At 43.9% G+C, this 20327-nt stretch overlaps 1 protein-coding gene across 2 annotated transcripts in view; it reads right to left on the reverse strand.

The window, feature by feature from the left end:
- Window positions 1-5940: 5940 nt before the first annotated feature.
- The window catches only part of LOC311120291 (alpha-2-macroglobulin-like), a 36505-nt gene continuing 22118 nt past the window's right edge, over window positions 5941-20327 (reverse strand). Inside the window, exons 19-36 of one of the 2 annotated variants that reach the window (XM_084194921.1) lie at window positions 13869-14094; window positions 13568-13694; window positions 13320-13441; window positions 13175-13226; window positions 11736-11819; window positions 11437-11613; window positions 10559-10634; window positions 10181-10337; window positions 9959-10033; window positions 9384-9546; window positions 8893-9083; window positions 8392-8607; window positions 7786-7910; window positions 7307-7397; window positions 6675-6743; window positions 6403-6511; window positions 6215-6289; window positions 5941-6055 (exon numbers count right to left, since the gene is read on the reverse strand). In XM_084194921.1, coding sequence (XP_084051047.1) covers window positions 6249-6289; window positions 6403-6511; window positions 6675-6743; window positions 7307-7397; window positions 7786-7910; window positions 8392-8607; window positions 8893-9083; window positions 9384-9546; window positions 9959-10033; window positions 10181-10337; window positions 10559-10634; window positions 11437-11613; window positions 11736-11819; window positions 13175-13226; window positions 13320-13441; window positions 13568-13694; window positions 13869-14094 — 2101 coding nt within the window. In that variant the 3' untranslated portion in view covers window positions 5941-6055; window positions 6215-6248. Of the gene's footprint in view, window positions 6290-6402; window positions 6512-6674; window positions 6744-7306; window positions 7398-7785; window positions 7911-8391; window positions 8608-8892; window positions 9084-9383; window positions 9547-9958; window positions 10034-10180; window positions 10338-10558; window positions 10635-11436; window positions 11614-11735; window positions 11820-13174; window positions 13227-13319; window positions 13442-13567; window positions 13695-13868; window positions 14095-20327 lie in introns of both variants that reach the window. The other variant, XM_084194920.1, reaches the window with a different exon arrangement.

The raw sequence follows: 20327 nt of genomic DNA on the forward strand, positions 1-20327 counted from the left end.
TCTGGTTCGGACTCTCTACCGAGGTCGCCCCTACGGAAACACCCAGACATAGCCCCTCACACTGAGCAGACCACCCTTTAAGAGCCCTCTCTCGCCACGAAATAGTAGGATCATGGGTACTCAACCAGGGAAGCCCCAGTACCACCGGATACGCAGGAGAGTCGATCAGATAGAGCTGAATCGTCTCCTCATGACCCCCCTGCGTCTCCATCCGAAGTGGCGCTGTGACCTCCCTAATCAACCCAGATCCTAACGGACGACTATCTAGGGCATGTACAGGGAAAGGGTTATTTACAGGAAGGAGGGGAATCCCTAACTCTACACAGAATTTGCGATCTACAAAATTCCCAGCTGCGCCTGAATCTACTAGCGCCTTATGCTGGGAACGAGGTGCAACCTGTGGAAAACAAACAGGTATGGTTATGTGTACGACAGAAAGCTCTGGGTAAGTGGGGCGCCTACTCACCTGGGAGGACTCCCCAATGTGTGGCCTGCCTTCTCCTCCACCAGGGGACCCTCCCCAGCACCTAGCCGCGGTGTGCCCTCCACGGCCACAGTTGGTGCAGGGGACGGCCCCCCTCGGGCTCCTTCTTCTCCTTCCTCTAGCGCCAGCACCTCCAAGCTCCATCGGGCTCGGCTCGGAGGTGCTGGAGGGTGGAATGGGCGACCCCCACCTGGAACGTCCGCGGGTAGCGAGCAGGGTGTCCAGCCGAATGGCCATGTCAACCAATTGGTCAAATGAAAGCGTGGTATCCCTGCACGCCAACTCTCTGCGGACGTCCTCCCGGAGGCTGCAGCGGAAATGGTCTATGAGTGCCCGCTCATTCCACCCTGCATCTGCCGCTAGAGTCCGGAACTCCAGTGCAAACTCCTGAGCGCTCCTCATCCCCTGCCGGAGGTAGAATAGACGCTCCCCCGCCGCCTTCCCCTCTGGTGGATGGTCGAACACTGCACAGAAGCGGCGGGAGAACTCTGCATAGGTGATAGTAGCGGCGTCTATTCTCCTCCATTCGGCGTTGGCCCACTCCAACGCCTTGCCGGTGAGACAAGAGATGAGGGCGGAAACGCTCTCGTGTCCCGAGGGCGCCGGGTGTACGGTGGCGAGATAGAGTTCAACTTGTAACAGGAACCCCTGACACCCGGCAGCGGTGCCGTCGTACGCCCTCGGGAGCGAGAGCCGAATCCCACTGGGTTCCGGAAGTTGGACGGGCGGGCTGACCGATGGTGATGGTGCGGTAGGTGGGGGTGTGGGTACCCCGCTGGTCATCACCCGGTCCAGGGCGTGCCCGATTTGGTTGATTCTGTCCTCCTGACCGCGAAGGCGCTCCTCCATGATCTCAGTGGGTGCGGGTGCGGGTGCTCCTGCTGATTCCATAGATATGGTGTGTAATTCTGTCAGGGTTGAGTGTAGAGGGAACGTGGAATCACACGCAGGACACAGAGATTCAAAAAACAAATGTTTTTAGTGAAGTCCGACAGTACAAGCCAACACGGCAACAGGCCACAGGCGAAACAAATGTACACTGGAACAGTCCAAAGTACATACGCACAACGTGCAGGACTCTCTTAAACAAAACGAAATACAGAGAGCATAGAACAGCGGACCAACATCTACACGTGACATAGAACAATTACACACAACACCTGACCAAACACAAGAGAACTAAATAGGGTGCCTAATGAACACTTAACAATGAACAGGTGTGACAAACAGGCAAAACCAATCAAACATGAAACATCGAACGGTGGCAGCTAGTACTCCGGAGACGACGACCGCCGAAGCCTGCCCGAACGAGGAGAAGGAGCCGCCTCGGCCGAAACCGTGACAATTCTCTCTACTATTATTCTGACATTTCACATTCTTAAAATGAAGTGGTGATCCTAACTGACCTAAGACAGGGAATTTTTACTACGATTAAATGTCAGGAATTGTGAAAAACTGAGTTTAAATGTATTTGGCTAAGGTGTATGTAAACTTCTGACTTCAACTGGCCTTTTTTCCCCATTTATTCAGATTACAACCTCTCACTTTCAGTTATTTGAAAACGAAATAATCTCCAAAATATCGCTATTTTTAAAACAAGCCATAGAAAGTTGGTTGCAATTTCAGTATAATCCACCAGAAAAGACAGAACAAATAATACAACAAATATTGTGGTTAAACTCAAATATAGTAATTGATTTAAAAAAAAAACATGATTTAAAAAAAGGTATCATCTTTGTAAATGATATCATAAATAGGACTGGTGGAGTTATGTCACACATGCAGCTAACTCAAATATATGGAAATGTCTGCTCTACCCAAAATTACAACCAACAAATTGCAGCATTACCGCAAAAATGGAAGAAGCAAGGAACTTGTTTGTCGGCCCTGCATTAAAGACTAAAATTGGTTAAAGAAAAATGTGATGAATAGAAAAGTATACCAGTTTCATTTAAGGACCCAAAAATTGACAGATGTGCCATATAGATTGAAAAATAGTTAATAACAACTAGGTAACTCCTGTAAAATATACTGCGTCCGTAAAATGTATATAGGTTCAGACCTTTTGTGGAACAGCACAGTTAGAAATATATGGCAAATAGAAATCAAACTGGATGGACATCAGAAAGACAGGACTAAAAACAAACAAAATATAACTTTTGTAAAAAAGATTGTGTCCGTAAAATGTATATAGTATGTATAATCTGGAAGTAGAAGCCTAAGTGTTGTTGTTCATTAGTTTACTCCAATTAGGGGAGGGGTGGTAGGGTTAGTGGAAAATAATATTTAAAAAATATATGTGTATATACACTACCAGCCAAAAACTTGGACACACCTCCTCATTCAAGGGTTTGTCTTTATTTTTACTATTTTTTACATTGTAGAATAATAGTGAAGACATCAAAACTATGAACTAACACATATGGAATCATGTAGAAACCAAAAAAGTGTTAAACAAATCAAAATATATTTTATATTTGAGATTCTTCAAATAGCCACCCTTTGCCTTGATGACAGCTTTGCACATTATTGGCATTCTATCAACTAGTTTCAAGAGGTAGTCACCTGGAATGGATTTCAATTAACAGATGTGCCTTCTTAAAAGTTAATTTGTGGAATTTCTTTCCTTCTTAATGCATTTGAGCCAATCAGTTGTGTTGTGACAAGGTGGGTGTGGGGGGGGGGGGGGGGGGGGGGTAAACAGAAGGTAGCCCTATTTGGTAAAAGACCAAGTCCATATTATGGCAAGAACTACTCAAATGAGCAAAAACAAATGACAGTCCATCATTACTTTAGACATGAAGGTCAGTCAATACGGAACATTTCAAGAACTTTGAAAGTTTCTTCAAGTGCAGTCGCAAAAACCATCAAGCGCTATGATGAAACTGGCTCTCATGAGGACCACCACAAGAATGGAAGACCCAGATTTACCTCTGCTGCAGAGGATAAGTTCATTAGAGTTACCAGCCTCAGAAATTGCAGCCCATATAAATGCTTCAAAGATTTCAAGTAACAGACACATCTCAACATCAACTGTTCAGAGGAGACTGTGTGAATCATGTCTTCATGATCAAATTGCAGCAAAGAAACCACTACTAAAGGACACCAATAAGAAGAAGAGACTTGCTTGGGCCAAGAAATACGAGCAATGGACATTAGAATGGTAGAAATGTGTCCTTTGGTCTGGAGTCCAAATTTGAGATTTTTGGTTCCAACCGCTGTCTCTTTGTGAAACGCGGTGTGGGTGAACGGATGATCTCCGCATGTGTATTTCCCACCATAAAGCATGGAGGAGGAGGTGTTATGGTGTGGGGGTGCTTTGCTGGTGACACTGTCTGTGATTTATTTAGAATTCAAGGCACACTTAACCAGCATGGCTACCACAGCATTCTGCAGCGATACGCCCTCCCACCTGGTTTGGGCTTAGTGGGACTATCATTTGTTTTTCAACAGGACAATGACCCAACACACCTCCATGCTGTGTATGGTCAATTTTACCAAGAAGGAGAGTGATGGAGTGCTGCATCAGATGACCTGGCCTCCACAATCCCCCGACCCCAACCCAATTGAGATGGTTTTGGATGAGTCGGACGGCAGAGTGAAGGAAAAGCAGCCAACAAGTACTCCGCATATGTGGGAACTCCTTCAAGACTGTTGGAAAAACATTCCAGGTGAAGCTGGTTGATAGAATGCCAAGAGTGTGCAATGCTTTCATCAAGGCAAAGGGTGGCTATTTGAAGAATCTCAAATATAAAATATATTTTGATTTGTTTAACACTTTTTTGTTTATTACATGATTCCATGTGTTATTTCATAGTTTTGATGTCTTCACTATTATTCTACAAAGTAATACATATTTAAAAAATAAAGTAAAACCCTTGAATGAGTAGGTGTGTCCAAACTTTTGACTGGTAGTGTAAATCAAGTATGCCCAGTTTATCATTTATCGACTGTAACAGATTGGTTTCCACCCTTACCATTCCGGATGGTGAAAAGGATCCATTTTCTGTGTCCGTCGAGGACTGTCGTTTTTTTGGGGGGATTGGTTCTCCATGTTTACTCTCCGTCATGTTTGGGTGTTGATTGTTTTGGTGATATTGGTCAATAAATGTCTCTAGCCTTATAATTTGTTTTGTGTTGTTATCCATATTGAAGGGTATTACCCACGAGTATGTGGAGTTAAGTGCTAATATTTAGTCAAACGTACAGATATTGAATATTACGTGTTTATCTTGACGTGATCTGCACAGCTGTATTCAGTCCGCCATCTTTAAGCCACACCTGATCTTGTCTTATCTTACCGTTGTCACTGTTGACTGTATTTCAGGGCTGTCTTCGATGTTCACGTCGTTCTAGCTTCAGCAATGCAATATGTACAGTATATGGCAATATAAGAGACCAGAAATGTGAGAATCACTGTTGTAGGCTGGGCAGGGCACAAATGAAGAGAGCAGAAGGAAAAATAAGAGGAGTTGGGAGGGGGGAGGGGGTTTAAAGAGCTACTGTCCAATCAAGTGGGCTTGTGTTGCAGCTTCTCTGAGCAAAAAACAGGATGTATTTTATTGACATCTAAAGTGGAGTGTGATTGAATACTCTTTCTTGATATCAGATCAGCATGTACACTTGTTAACCCATAACAAGGACGTTTTTAATTTCCCATTGTTAAGTCATGAGGAGTCTTGCTACTCTTCAAAAGTACTGTTTTTCACAGCATACTCATATGTTCATAATTCTCATTAAATGTTTTGATATATTTGTTAATATATTTAGTGAGCTGTGTTGTCAACAACAGGGCTCTATAGTATCTGTTTGTGTTATCTCGATTGTTCTGTTACTCTTTCTCTAAATGGATTTGTGAGATGTTTTCGATTACATCTTTCCATGCTCAATTAGCTCAATAAATTATTAGGAGATATTCATAATAGAGATTATAGCCACGACTCATTATGGGAATGATCAGGACAGGACGCATCCCCTTGTAAGATATTTGTTGATGGGATTTAGAGTGAGTGGATTTCCTGGATCCCATTCCCTGATGAGAAATAAAAGAGAACCACACCTTGATTATTACTACAGGGGCCCATGATGATTACAGATGGAGGAAGAAAAAAGCTGAGAACCAAAAGCTTTGAGCAAAATTGAGAAAGAACATTTACACACCTTTGTACAGTTGGCAACACCGATTAACAGCACATTGCAGCTCTCTGGAACTTAACAAAAACAATTTATAGATATTTTATGTTTACTGGACTCCCAATTACATATAGCTCATAAGTCTTCCCAAGTACCCCCTGTTGGATAGGCCAGGTACATCCATGCGTACTAGTTCCCCAGGAAGAGACTTACTGTCTTACATAAAGCCTTTCAATATTCCCCTTGTCTCCTGAGCCTAAACCTTTGAACTCATTGCTTGCCATAGTGTGACATCAAAACCTACACGAAAAAATGCTCAAGAATAGAGTTTTAATGAAAAACTTTAATTCCAGTAAGTTACATCCTTTACTTGAGATCTTGAAAGATGCCTCAAGGGTTGCATGTGTGACCTCTGTTAATGTCATTTTCTTCTTACATCTGCAGAGCGGCAAATACAATGAATAGGGCCATGTAAAGAATTCTCTAATAACAAATTGGCCAGCATTTAGGTAAAATGAATAAAGGAATATTGACCCAGTTAACTAAATAATGTATATCACATATAGTATATGGGTCAGGCCAGCTATATAAAATTACCAATAATTCCAGATAGTTCACCAGCTTGTAACCCCTACTTGCAAGGGAAGACATATTCTGTCTCTGCCTGGTCACCTGAATAAAACCAAAAATACAGGTAAGTCTCAGTAAATGAACACAAATTAACTAAATGTTACTAAAAAGCAGAGGGAAAAATACATCTTGGGGAAAGTTAGATATAAACTTACTTGGCTGGTAGTAGTCATAGATCTTGACCACCGCAGGCTTTAGATTCTGTACTGGGAGCTCCTGTATGATGTCCAGGGTGTGGTTGAAAGGTAGGAATAGTGACGGTAACTGTTGGGAGAAAAAAAAAGCATTTTGGTTACAAGTATTTAAACCCTCCAAGCAGAAGTGTAATTTCAGCTTTGCTGACTTTGAAGGACATTCCACACAAATTAATTCCATTACATTGAGTGTTATGTGCACTGTTTCAAACTGATGGATGGTTTGGTCTCACCTCTCTCAAGTACATTAACACATGGTCATCTTTAGTATCGACACGATCCACTAGAAGTGAACCTCTCAGCTGTGAAGACAAGCCATTCACTGATCATTCATATTGCATCGACAATGTTGTAACTTTAATGGGTTACAGAGATAATGTTTACAGTTAATTCATTGAGCTGTATATAAATATATTTTTATTTTACAGTTATTTACATAATGTATGTACAATAGTAATTGTATTAGAATTCACGTGATGGAGATTGAATGAACTACAGTATGTACATATTTCTGTTGTATTGGTTAGTATTGGATTACGCTATTGACTGCAAATAACAGAATGCCTTGCGACAGGAAGTAACAAAAATGGGAACGCGCCAGTTATGTACAAGTGACAAGTGATTATCCTAGCAACTTTCTTTTATTGTTTTTTAGAATCTAACGTGGCAAAATGTAACGTGAACCAGTATTATTACTAAAAATAAGCTTTCATCTTACAACCGACGTACCGAGTCATTACTTTGAAGATAGTTATTCTATAGACAAAAAAGGTCAGTATCAGAAAGGTTCGCAGATGAGAGGCAAGAGCTACATGGAGAAAGGTCACAGGTAACACCATAAACGTATGTTATTTAAAAAACTCACCCTCCCCAAAGACTCTGGGTCTGGGGCAAAACCAGACAGCATTTTCAAATCCACTATAATCATATTGGTGGTCAGCTCCTTTCCATGATATCTGTGAAAGCAAAGAGATGCCTGTGATATCAAAGTTAACTAGTTTGATTATTTTAGCCATAAGAAGACCAGGTTGCCTGATATGTTTTCAAACTGTTACTGATCCAAGCCTAGGTACAAACCAGTGGAGGCTGCTGAGGGGAGGACGGCTCATAATAATGGCTGGAATGGTATTGCATCAAACAGCTAGAAACCATGTGTTTGATGCATTTGATACAATTCCACCAACCTCCTGTGGTAAAAACTAGAAGTTAAAAAACAAATAGGAAACCAAGTAATTTGGGCCAAGTCCATTCTGGAAGACATGCTCCATAATAACACTTTGGAGTGTCATTGATAAACGTATTCAAAGAATGCTTTTGTGAATGCAAATGGCCATTCATTCTTACTGAGATTGAAGTTTTAGCGTGACTCTGGGTCTCAAAGAGTTGCTGTTGCAGTCGACCTCTGGCTTCACCTTGATGCTGAGCGTTGTGCTGTCAGTAGGAGTAGGGATGTTGTAGTGGAGCGCCACCTGGGAAAGAAAAATAGAAAAAGTCAGGAGAGGCTTCTTCAATCAACAGTCTGGGCTCTGGATATCTGTATGATGGTTACTTCAATTCTTCAATTGTAACCATTGAGTCTTGAATAATATAACAATGGTTCTTGAGGAGTTACATTTCCCCAGCCCCATCCCTCAGCTCACAGGAGGTTGGTGGCACCTTAATTGGGGAGGACAGGCTCGTGGTAATGGCTGGAGCGGAATTAGTGGAATGGTACCAAATACATCAAACACATGGTGTCCATGTGTTTGATGCTATTCCATTTGCTCTGTTCCACCCATTATTATGTGCCGTCCTCCCCTCAGCAGCCTCCACTGCCTCAGTTGTATACCAAATCAAGTGGCACAGGGCTGCTGTTTTGCAGAAAAGACATTCCCAGACTGTAGCTTTAGTGATAGATTAAACCGTATTTTGGCAACATAGGATTGGGAGGAGAGATGTGTATTCACTGACCTGCACTGAGGCACAAGCACTGCCCTTCACTTCCACACTGTACTTCCCTTCTGTGTCCTGCAGCGCCCTTTCCTGGTAGAGAAGCTTGTTGTTTTGGTTAACTTCGAAAAGGTGCTGTCCCCCACTGGGAGACTGTACTGTCACTGTGCTGGTGCCCTCTCTACTGAACACCCTGGTGGAGTAGAGAGCTAGGGCCTGGAGGGCCACCACTGTGTCCTAAACACCAATAGAACACAGACAAATATGTTCAAAATGAATGAAGCTATCCCATTTTACAGAAAGGGTCGATTTTTACATTGGTCAGTCCCTAGAGTGACTATTTCCCATTTCCATCCATTATGATTTCTAGGCTCCATTTCAGTGGAAGTTAGACTCATCAGGCTTGAAATGACAAGAAGCACACACATGCCTGTGATCTGGTAAAAGTCAAGGTAATAATGCCTCATTACTAGTGCACAGCACAGGGTGCCATTTCGGAACAGAGGTGTTTTGGAAGTATACCTGTGTGGAGGAGAAGCCTCCGTAGGCGTTCTGCTGCCTCACCAGCCACCTGACGATGCGGGAGGCGTAGCCCAGGTCAGTGGTAGACAGAGGGGAGGCACTGAGGGAAGCCAGCAGAACGTAGGAGCTGATCTCCACTGCCAGGGAGGCTGAGGTCTCTGAGGAGGTCTGAGTCCAGTGCAGGAGACCCCCTGAGGGACGAGGAGCGCGCGTGCACACACACACACACACACACACACACACAAACACACACAAACACACAGAGAGAAAAAATAGGGGCTAGCTTATTCATCAATATACAGGATACACAGTTCTTCTCTGACCCGCACAATGAATTTTTGGACAAAAACTGAGTTCAAATTGTATTTGTGTTCTATGAAATGCTTTGGTGTTTGATTGAGCCTATTTGGAGAGCCAGACTATTTACTCCATTGACAAACTCTATTAAGTCAAGACAGCACAAACAGATCTTGGACCAGGATATGTCTCACCCTCTTGTAATGCGATCGTGTCCAGGTGCTGCAGAAGCTGGGCCCGGGTCTCCATGTCCCCTGCCAGGGTAAAGGTGTAGGCCAGCAGAGCAGTAGTGTAGGTGTTGGACAAATCACTGGTGGAGTTCCTCAGGCAAGACAAGCTGCCATACACAACAGGATCCTGGAGCACAGAATAACAGAGCAACACGTTAAGAGACATGTTAGCCTGGTCCCAGATCTGTTTGTACTGGCATGACAATACAAACAGATCTGGGACTAGGCTACAGACATTCATGCTGAAGCACTTCTAGTTTTTCAGTTTACAGTAGTAACTAAGCCTACTCAGTTTTAACAGCACAATACCATTTAGATCTGCTTATGGTAACATATTCTTATACTTATTGCATAGGCTACTTTGAGAGAAAAACATTATTTAACTGTGAATTTTAAATACACAATACACAACTCATTACATTGTAGATGACAGTTGATGTAAGAGGTACACAACAGTCTTCATATAGGAGGCTAATTCAGTTGCCTGTAATGGACATTGTTGTAGTGAGAAACAATGGGTATGTGGAGATGCTACTTACCGACACTGACATGTTGAGCTCCAGCATTGAAGCAGTGATGTAGGCCGTCAGTGTGACTTCATCTGTCACCCCACCCTACAAAACAATGTCAAAATACTAAAACGTGTATAAACTGTATTTAGCCTGATACAATTCTGTTGAAATCATCATTCACTATTTTATGGCTGGTCTGACGAGACATACAACTACATCTTCTAATCAGTTTATTATCAATATAAATACCTTCATTCTGTTATTAAAGAGTTTCCCCAATCTGATGAAACAGCCATGTTTGCCTTGTCGACGTTCTAACCAAGTCTTGGATTGCTCAATTTTTGCCGGGTCAATATAGATGAAAGACTGTGCTTTGCCAAAGGATCTCAAGACAAAAGCAGTCAGCCTGAGGAAAGAGAACTTGATTTGAATGTCCCGTCATAATACCCACATAAGGTTGTCATAAACATGACTTAGAGCTTGACATTACATGCAATGACAGCTTATTTTAACTTATGTCACATCCATGGTCTCTGTCAGAGACAATGCCATTTGATTGGTCAATACTTAATTGAAACAGACACAGTTATAATGTGTTTACCAGTAGGTGAAAAACACAATACTCACCAAGTGTTGCCCGAGCCTTGTCCAAATGTGCTGTATGCACCATCAAAATGCTTGTAGTTCAGCTGCCTTTGGTAACCTGTCGGCGTGTTTTTAGAGTGAACAACAAAGAGACCATGTGTTTTTTATAGTCACTGACCGTGTGCCCCAAATGGCACCCTATTCCCTATATAGTACACTACTTTTGTCAGGAAAAAATGAGTGCGCTATTTAGGGAATAGGCAGGGTTGGGTAGATTACTTTCTAAAGGTAATCCGTTACAGTTACTAGTTGCCTGTCCAAAATTGTAATCAGTAACGTAACTTTTGGATTACCCAAACTCAGTAACGTAATCTGATTACTTTGTTACTTTTGGATTACTTTCCCCTTAAGAGGCATAGAAGAAGATAAAAAAGGATCCATCTAGAAAACAGAAAGGTGTCAATGTGTTTTTTTTCAGCAAAGAAAAATTCTGAATTTAAAAGTTAGTAATAATCTAGTTTTTCAAAAGTATCTGTAATCTGATTACAATATTTTAGCTGGTAATGTAGCTGATTTTTTTGTAATCAGATTACATGGAACTGATTACCCTTGGGGTGCCATTTGGGATGCAGCCTCAATATTCTCTGATCAAATGATTTCAGTGGGGAAACATCTGGAAGTCCCTACATGTGTTGGGTCAGTGATGCTCTGTTGATAAGACACTGTGATGTCATCTATGCTGGAGTGCTATCATTTACATGATAGCAGGGTCGTAGTCATTAAGGCACACTGTGGTGAAACTTTTTTTTTAAATTATTCAACGGAAACAAACAAAAGGGCTCTTATTGGACAAATCCAGCCCTGTTTTCTACAGTTTGGTGTCTAATCAATACGATCCATATTTTGAGGGACTCTGTTACCACTAGTGAGGAACTTGGTAGCCTTGTCTCGAATTGCTGGAGTGAGCTGCTCTGTGTTCCTCAGGTACTCCAGAATGTAGATATTGGGGGCTAGGAGGGCCATATTCTGCTCTCCACACCCATATGGCATCTGCAACAGTCCATCCAGGTTCTTGAGGGCCCGACCCAGGATGTCCCCTACAGAGAAACATGGGACTTCTGTAAGACTGTCCTCTATAGCAAACAGCAGCGTTATCACTGGAGAAGGGTTGCTTTTCCCACCACTACGCCTCTCTAAACAATACAATGGTTTATTTTACCCAGGACTGAGAGGGACATTCGATTAGATCCATCCACCACATTCTTGGGGAGTTGCAGTTCCACCTCCTCTGTCAGAGCTTCTCCTATGGACACAGATGATAAGATGAATGGAGATGATCAGTTCAACCAAAGTGATGTCATGACTCTCCTGGCTGAGGATCCAAAGGCCTCAGATCAGCTTGGCAAATGGCTGATAAAAACCAGACCCCATCTCACCCACAGAAGAGGAGAGAGGGGGGGCTGGGCCGGTTTTGACACCTTAACACTCTGCCATAAATTAGAGAGGAGGGGGATCTCTCCCTTGCTCTCCAGTATTGGTAAAGGAATGTCTTTGTTCAAAATACTTTTGCCGCCAAAACCTTTTTGTCCAAAAGGTTAACATTGGAACATTATTTATATCATCCGAATGTTAAGAATGGTCAGTGGGGACCTAAAGAACAATCATGTCATATTCTTTATTATTTTGTGATGTCATTAAGGATGGTATCAATAAATAACTGTAACTCGGAAAATGTACACATTCTATCTATCAGGTTTACACCCAAATGTTGTATAAAATATATGATTAAAGATGAGAGTATTTTGGTGAAGATAGGAATGTGATTTTAGTCTTCTGATGAGATAATTGTTTTTCATATAAACTTTTGCCCAGTCAGTAACCACGCCCCAAGGGAGCACAGACATTGTGTTGGCGTGATGGAACGCCCCGTTTTTACGCAAGGATAAAAAGCCTTGGTAACAAAATGTACATTTAGATCAGAAAGCGTGGATCTGTGGCTCTCATTAACACCTTCCCCATAGGAGTGATTGGTTTCTACAGAGAGACGACGAACAAAGACAGACACGTAAATAGATTGATGAATTTTTCTCCGAATGGGCGGTGGTTAGGGTGCTAAGAATTCTGATTAATGTGGAGCGTAGTTTCTAAATGTTATACGATAAGTTTGACTCTCTTTGTCCCTCTCCCCCTCCTTCTTTATCTATCCCTCCCTTTCCTTTGATAACCAAGCAGTCATGCTGTTGTTTGTCCGCTAGGGACCTTTTCTCATGTATTAAGTATGTATTCTGTGTTATTATTTAGTTAGCTAGTAAATAATTAATTAAGCAAATTTGTGTATTGCTGACTCATAAGTAAGGTTGGGGTTCTTGCGGATCCAAGGATTATGCAACGTTCAGAATGAGACTGATATGAGGTAATGATTAATAAGTGACTGTTATCGATATATAACATATGTATATTTTAGAGTTACATTCGGGAGATGGTAACTCTATAAACAACTTCTTCCGTGGTGCCCCAAATCCTAATGAGTTAATTGTTACATGATTAATTGAATCGAGTGACAATTAAACATAGTTAGTTGATTCAATAAATAACAGTCATCACATTAATGAAAGTCACTTCACTACATTGAACATTCAAAGTTCATGCATTACTGACCAGTTGGACATAGCAACCAGTTGTAGGTGTCGGTCTTCTCTGTTCCCTCCGCCTGAGAGGAGAGGAGATTATTTTCAGTCAAAGGCAGTTACACTAGATGGTATCTGTACAGCAGTAAGTTTCACCACAGCAGTAGACTACATACCTTCACCAGCAGGCTCTGTGTGACTGTGTCGATGCGTCCTCTCTCTGGTACATTCACAATTTCATTGTCACACACAGCGTGGGACTGGACAGCCTCTGCACTAATGGACACATTCACAACCCCTACACACACATTGACAGACAGAGTGCAGCACAGGTTACACAACATCCAATACGGTGACAGAGTACACAACTCAGGTTGACATCCATTCAGCTGTTTGAACGGTTGAATGAAGACTTATGACTTACCCAGGACAGATGGTGCCATTGTCCAACTGAAGGTCTTTTGTCCATTGGCACACAAGCATGATGAGTACTGGACATCATTCAAGGGTGTGAGAGTATAGTCTAAGGAGTGAGCCGGAGTCACAGAAACCTGGCAAATAGGAACAATTTAAACAAAACATGGAAAACCCAAGAATGATACCCTGGATCTACATTTAAAAAATATTAAACAATGACTAGACAAACTGCAACAAAACACAAAATGTTATACAACTTCAGAAACTCATGAAACAACTCAAGAAACGATCATGATGCAGTGCCGTACCATGATGCACTTGGACAGGTAGTTGAACACAGTGGCCTTCAGCTCAAAGTGCTCTCCACGGATGATGGAGTAGGGCAGGGTGAGCTCTAGGAAGAAGGGCTGGAAGACAGTGATCTCCACCGGAGGAGCCAGACCGAAGCCACCAGGGGCCAGGCAGAATGCCTCTGTCTCCCAGGTGGTGATGGTGTCTGGGACTGTAAGGGGCATGTCTGCTGTTCCAGATTCCCTGTACAGAGGTCAGAGTTCAAACAGAAAGCCACTAAGTGAAAATAGAAAAGTTGAGCCAAAGGGGTAAATTGAGCCACACTTGTCTCTAGAAAACCATACACAAAATTCATAATTTGACCAAATATTTTGGAAGAGGTCATCATTTCATGGAGCCTGTAAAGGAAGAACCCACATGGAAAAAGTGGTAAGCAAGTTAGGTAAAAAAAAAAGAAGATTTTCACCAAGTCAAATTAATTGATTGTGTCAGAAGTTTCATGATCATTGTATCTAAACCAAAGTAGATAATTCAAATTGTTCTATGCATCATTTGGGGTCTCTATAAGCTTCAATTTTAGGTCTTAAACCTAGCATGAATGTGTATCGTTGTAGCTGTGTGGGCTAATATAGTCCAAATATTTGCCTTGGGGTAAGTTAAGCCAATGGTTAAGCCAATAGAGAGCAATAGTAATGGTGTATTTATGTAGGCACTAACTCCTCAATGGTTCGCTGGACAAAGCCTATGGGAAAATGAATGGAGTTTTTGTAGGATTTTTGGATAAACAACAATAAGGTCTGTGGTAAAAACAGGTTTAGGAGATTTCATATGTTTTGTTCTATGAGATAATCTTCATCAGCTAACGTCACTTTTTGTGAACTTTGAAGCATTTATGTAATAAAAAAAGCACATTAAGCACAAAGGCATCATCATTCATAAATGTCATGTTAACTGACTGATATTATCTCATAGAACAAAACGTATAAGATCTCCTAAACCTGTGTTAACCTCAGACCTTATTTTCTGCGTTTATCCCAAAACCCTATTCTTTCCCCATGAATTTTCCCCATTTGAATGGCTGAACGAACCAGAGACAAGTCATTTTCGGCTTTTAGGACTACAAGCTGGCGAGCTCTATGGCAAGTTGAGCAAATTGAAGTGTTTTCTTCCCAGGCGAAGGGTTGGGTAGTAACGGATTACATGTAACAGGGATCATGTAAACCGATAACAAGAATGAACATTGTAAGAATGCTACATTCTTAAAAACAGCTGATTACATTCGGGATTACTTAATCTAATATCAATAGGAACATTTGATAAAACTCTGTCATCATTGCTGTCATTTAGCACACCATCAAGATTTCAAAATGCTCTCAGAGATTTTATTGTTCTGCTGATCACCCATCAAGGATGGATGGCTTCTGTTGAAGGTAAGGCTTCCAAAACATTTACACCTGGCCCACTGGTCAATCAGACAGTCATCTGGACTGCAGAGTTCCTGCTTGCTGCTTTGAAGCAGTGCAGTTTCGGGAAAAACACAGTATTGAAAGCAACCACTATTGTTGCTGTTCAAGAGATAAGGGTCACAGATTTCTGGTCTGAATTGTATCAAATATTGAACAAAGGGCAATATTAAATAGGTGCATAGGCCACTCAAAGTGGGTGCATAGGCCTATACATTACACTTACTGTTAGATATCAATAAGACAGCTAACTATCCGTTATAGGCTATATTTAGTTAGCGATCTAGCTAACCACTTCCTCCGGTGGTGAATTAGCCCCAAATGAATTAGCCTATGTGATATTAGTGCCAAAAAATATGTAGACAAATGAATCTCTATTGAACAAAAACATCAGAAAATTCTGGAAAAATATTTTGTTAGTAATATAATAACAATTGCCTAGTTGTCAAACCCCACATTCATGACAATCACTGGTTCTTGAATCATACCATTTTAGTAGTCTAGTAAACTTGTTAATTAAATACTTTGAATTACTTTATAAGACGCTGAGGCTACACATTTTTTATATTGTGTGACCCCACTGTAAATGTGGTGCAACCAAATCATTAGCTGGTGCCACCAACTGAACATTTTAGTATGGAGCCATGTGACTATGCTCTTACACATAGAATAGATAGCACACTAGTCCCCAATTTGGAAATACTCATGTTTCTAAATGAAAAAATGCTGAATTAGATTAATGTTTTTAAATGTTTTAAAATGTCTGGTGTTAGAAGTGACAGTAATCCAAAAGTAATAAAATGCAATCGGATTACATTAATCATTTTGAGTAATCCATTACATTCCTGATAACTTTATTTTTAATGTAACTGTAATCAGTAACGGATTACATTTTTCAAGTAATCCGCCCAACCCTGCCCAGGCTTAATGCAAGGCATTATCGCTGGGATATGACGTACAGTGCCTTGCAAAAGTATTCATCCCCCTTGGCGTTTTTCCTATTTTGTTGCATTACAACCTGTAATTTAAATTGATTTTTATTTGGATTTCATGTAATGGACATACACAAAATAGACCAAATTGGTGAAGTGAAATGAAAAAAAAATGACTTGTTTCAACAAATTCTAAAAAATAAATAACGGAAAAGTGGTGCTGTGACGAGGTGTGAATGAAGGAGTGAGGCGCAGGAGGTAAAACACCGAAGTCTATAGTTATTCCGTTTACATAAATAAAACGCACCCAGCGTCAAAATGAAACTATCACAAGGGAAATATTCCACCTTGGCAATAACAAATGGAAGAGTAGCTCAACCGAGCTACTCGCTCTCACAAATACAATCACTCACAAAGACAAGGGGAACAGAGGGAACACTTATACACATACTAATTAGGGGAATGAGCACCAGGTGTGTGTGATTGACTAGACAAGACATGACAAGTGGAGTGATGAGAATGGGATCGGCAGTAGCTAGTTAGCCGGTGACGACGAACGCCGAAAAACCAGCCCGAACAAGGAGGGGAGGCAGCCTCGGCGGAAGTCGTGACAGTACCCCCACCCCCCCTTGACGCGCGGCTCCAGCAGTGCGCCGACCCCGGCCTCGGGACGGCCAGGAGGACGCGGAGCAGGGCGAGCCGATGGTGACGGTGGAAATCCCTCAACAGGGAGGGTTCGAGGATGTCCCTCCTTGGGACCCAGCACCGTTCCTCCGGACCATACCCCTCCCACTCCACAAGATACTGAAGGCCCCCCACCCGACGCCTTGAATCCAGGATGGAACGGACCGAGTACGCCGGGGCCCCCTCGATGTCTAGAGGAGGTGAGCGGACCAGCTACCACCGGCCTGAGGAGGGACACATGAAACGAGGGGTTAATACGGTAATCAGGGGGTAATAACAACCTGTATGTAACCTCGTTTATCCTCCTCAGGACTTTAAACTGCCCCACAAACCGCAGGCTCAGCTTCCGGCAGAGCAGACGGAGGGGTAGATTCCGGGTCGAGAGCCAGACCCGATCCCCTGGTACGAAAACCGGGGCCTCCCTGCGGTGGTGGTCAGCGTTCGCCTTCTGAAGACGCATGGCGCGCTGGAGGCGAATGTGGGCAGCGTCCCAAGTCTCCTCCGCGCGCCGAAACCAGTCATCCACCGCAGGAGCCTCGGTCTGGCTCTGGTGCCACGGTGCCAGGAGCGGTTGGTAACCCAAAACACATTGGAAGGGTGTTAGGTTAGTAGAGGAGTGGCGAAGAGAGTTCTGAGCGTATTCTTCCCATGGCAGGAACACCGACCACTCCCCCTGCCGGTCCTGATAGTAGGTCCGCAGGTACCTACCCACATCTTGATTCACCCTTTCCACCGGCCCATTACTCTCGGGGTGAAATCCAGAGGTCAGGCTGAATGAGACTCCCAGACGTTCCATGAACGCCTTCCAGATTCTAGACGTGAACTGGGGACCTCGGTCGGACACTATATCCTCTGGTACCCCGTAGTGCCAGAAGACGTGAGTAAACAGAGCCTCCGCAGTTTGTAGGGTCGTGGGGAGACCGGGCAGAGGAAGGAGGCGGCAGGACTTCGAAAAGCAATCCACAACGACCAGGATAGTGGTGTTACCTTGGGAGAGGGGAAGATCAGTAAGAAAATCAATACTAAGTTGAGACCATGGTCGTTGTGGAACTGGTAAAGGTTGTAGCTTACCCGCTGGGAGGTGCCTAGGTGCCTTACTCTGGGCGCACACTGAGCAGGAGGAAACATACACCCTCACGTCCTTAGCCAAGGTAGGCCACCAGTACTTCTCGGTCAGGCAGCGCATTGTACGACCGATACCTGGATGACCAGAGGAGGGTGTCGTGTGTGCCCAGTAGATCATACGATCACGGATAAGCGCAGGCACGTACTGCAGCCCAGCTGGACACTGCAGTGGAGATGGATCTGTGCGTAATGCCTGCGCAATATATGCGTCCATCGCCCATACTACCGGCACCACAATGCATGAGGCCGGGAGTATGGGGGTGTTGTCTCTGGGCCTCTCCTCTGTTTCATACAGCCGAGACATTGCGACTGCCTTCACGTTCTTCGTACCCGGAATTTATGAGAGTGTGAAATCAAACCGAGTGAAGAAGAGGGCCCACCTGGCCTGGTGAGGATTCAGCCTCCTCGCTGCCCGAATGTACTCCAGGTTACGGTGGTCTGTCCAGACGAGGAAAGGGTGTTTCGCCCCTTCGAGCCAATGCCTCCACACCGTCAAAGCTCGGACAACAGCCAGCAGCTCCCGATCACCAACGCCGTAGTTCTGCTCCGCCGAGCTGAGCTTCTTCGAAAAGAAGGCACAGGGGCAGAGCTTGGGTGGCGTGCCCGAGTGTTGGGATAAGACAGCGCATATCCCTACCTTGGACGCATCCACCTCCACTACGAACGATAGTGATGAATCGGGGTGAGCCAGTACCGGGGCTGAGGTGAACAGACCCCGCAATCTACTGAAGGCCAAATCAGCCTCAGCAGACCAGCGGAGCCGGGACGGCCCACCCTTCAACAAGGAGTTAATGGGAGCTGCAACCTTGCCAAAGCCCTGAATAAACCTCTGATAGTAGTTGGCAAAGCCAAGGAAGCGCTGCACCTCCTTCACCGTGGTTGGAGTTGGCCAATTACACATGGCTGAAATGCGATCTCCCTCCATCTCCACACCTGTGGTTGTAATGCGGTATCCGAGGAAGGAGATTGACTGCTGGAAAAAGTCATACTTCTCTGCCTTGACATAAACATCATTCTCCAGCAGTTGGACCAGTGCCTTGCAAACCAGGGACACATGCTCGGCGCGCGCAGCAGAATACACCAGGATGTCATCGATGTAGACCACCACACCGCGACCAAGCATGTCCCGAAACAACTCGTTCACAAAGGACTGGAAAACGGATGGAGCATTCATCAAACCTTAGGGCATCACCAGGTATTCATAATGCCTCGAGGTTGTGCTGAATGCTGTTTTCCACTCATCCCCTTCCCGAATACGCACCAGGTTGTAGGCACTCCTGAGGTCTAATTTCGTGAAAAAACAGGCCCCGTGCATTGACTCAATCACTGAAGGAATGAGGGGAAGAGGATAACTAAATCATACCGTCACCTTATTCAGTGGTCGACAATCAATGCACGGGTGTAAACCGCCATCTTTCTTCTTCGCAAAGAAGAAACTCGAGGAAGCAGGTGAAGTGGAGGGACGTTTATACCCCTGGCAGAGGGACTCGATGACGTATGTTTCCATAGCTTCCGTTTCAGCCTGCGACATGGGATACACATGATTCCTGGGAGGTACAACGTCTACCCGAAGGTTTATCGTGCAATCCCCCTCCCGATGAGGTGGTAATTTAGTCGCTTGCATCTTGAAAAACGCGATCGCCAGATCATGGTATTCGGGGGGAATGCGCACGGTGGGGGTACCGTCTGGACTTTCCACCGTGGTCGCACCAACGGAAACACCTAGACACCTACCCAGACACTCACCACCCCGTAAGAACCCTCTGCGGCCATGAAAAATTGGGGTTGTGAAGGGCTAACCACGGAATACCTAAGACTACAGGGTAAGCAGGAGACTCAATAATCAAAAAAGTGATATGCTCAACATGCGTCTCCTGTGTAATCATGGTGACTGGTACAGTAACCTCCTTAACCAACTCTGACCCTAATGGTCCACTATCAAGTGCTCTGATGGGGAGTGGAATGGATAGGGGAACCAATGAAATGCCTTGACGGCGTGCAAATGCCCTGTCCATAAAGTTCCCAGCTGCGCCTGAATTGACTAGCGCCTTACACTGGGAAACTACCAGGTGATCGGGAAAGGAGATAGATAAGGTACAATGCGCCGCAAAGGGCCCTGAACAAGTTTGGGTGTTCGTTACCTGGGGTGATGCATGAGTACTCTGCCTACCGCCTCCAGACCCAAAGGAACGTTGACTGCGACGTGAGGTGGATTGTCCCTTCGTGCCACCAGAGTGGCACTGTCGCTGTCCTTCTGCGCTCTCTCGACCGG

Source organism: Coregonus lavaretus (assembly GCF_964263955.1).
Source record: "Coregonus lavaretus genome assembly, contig: HAP1_SCAFFOLD_1452, whole genome shotgun sequence".
Taxonomy (NCBI): Eukaryota; Metazoa; Chordata; class Actinopteri; order Salmoniformes; family Salmonidae; genus Coregonus; species Coregonus lavaretus.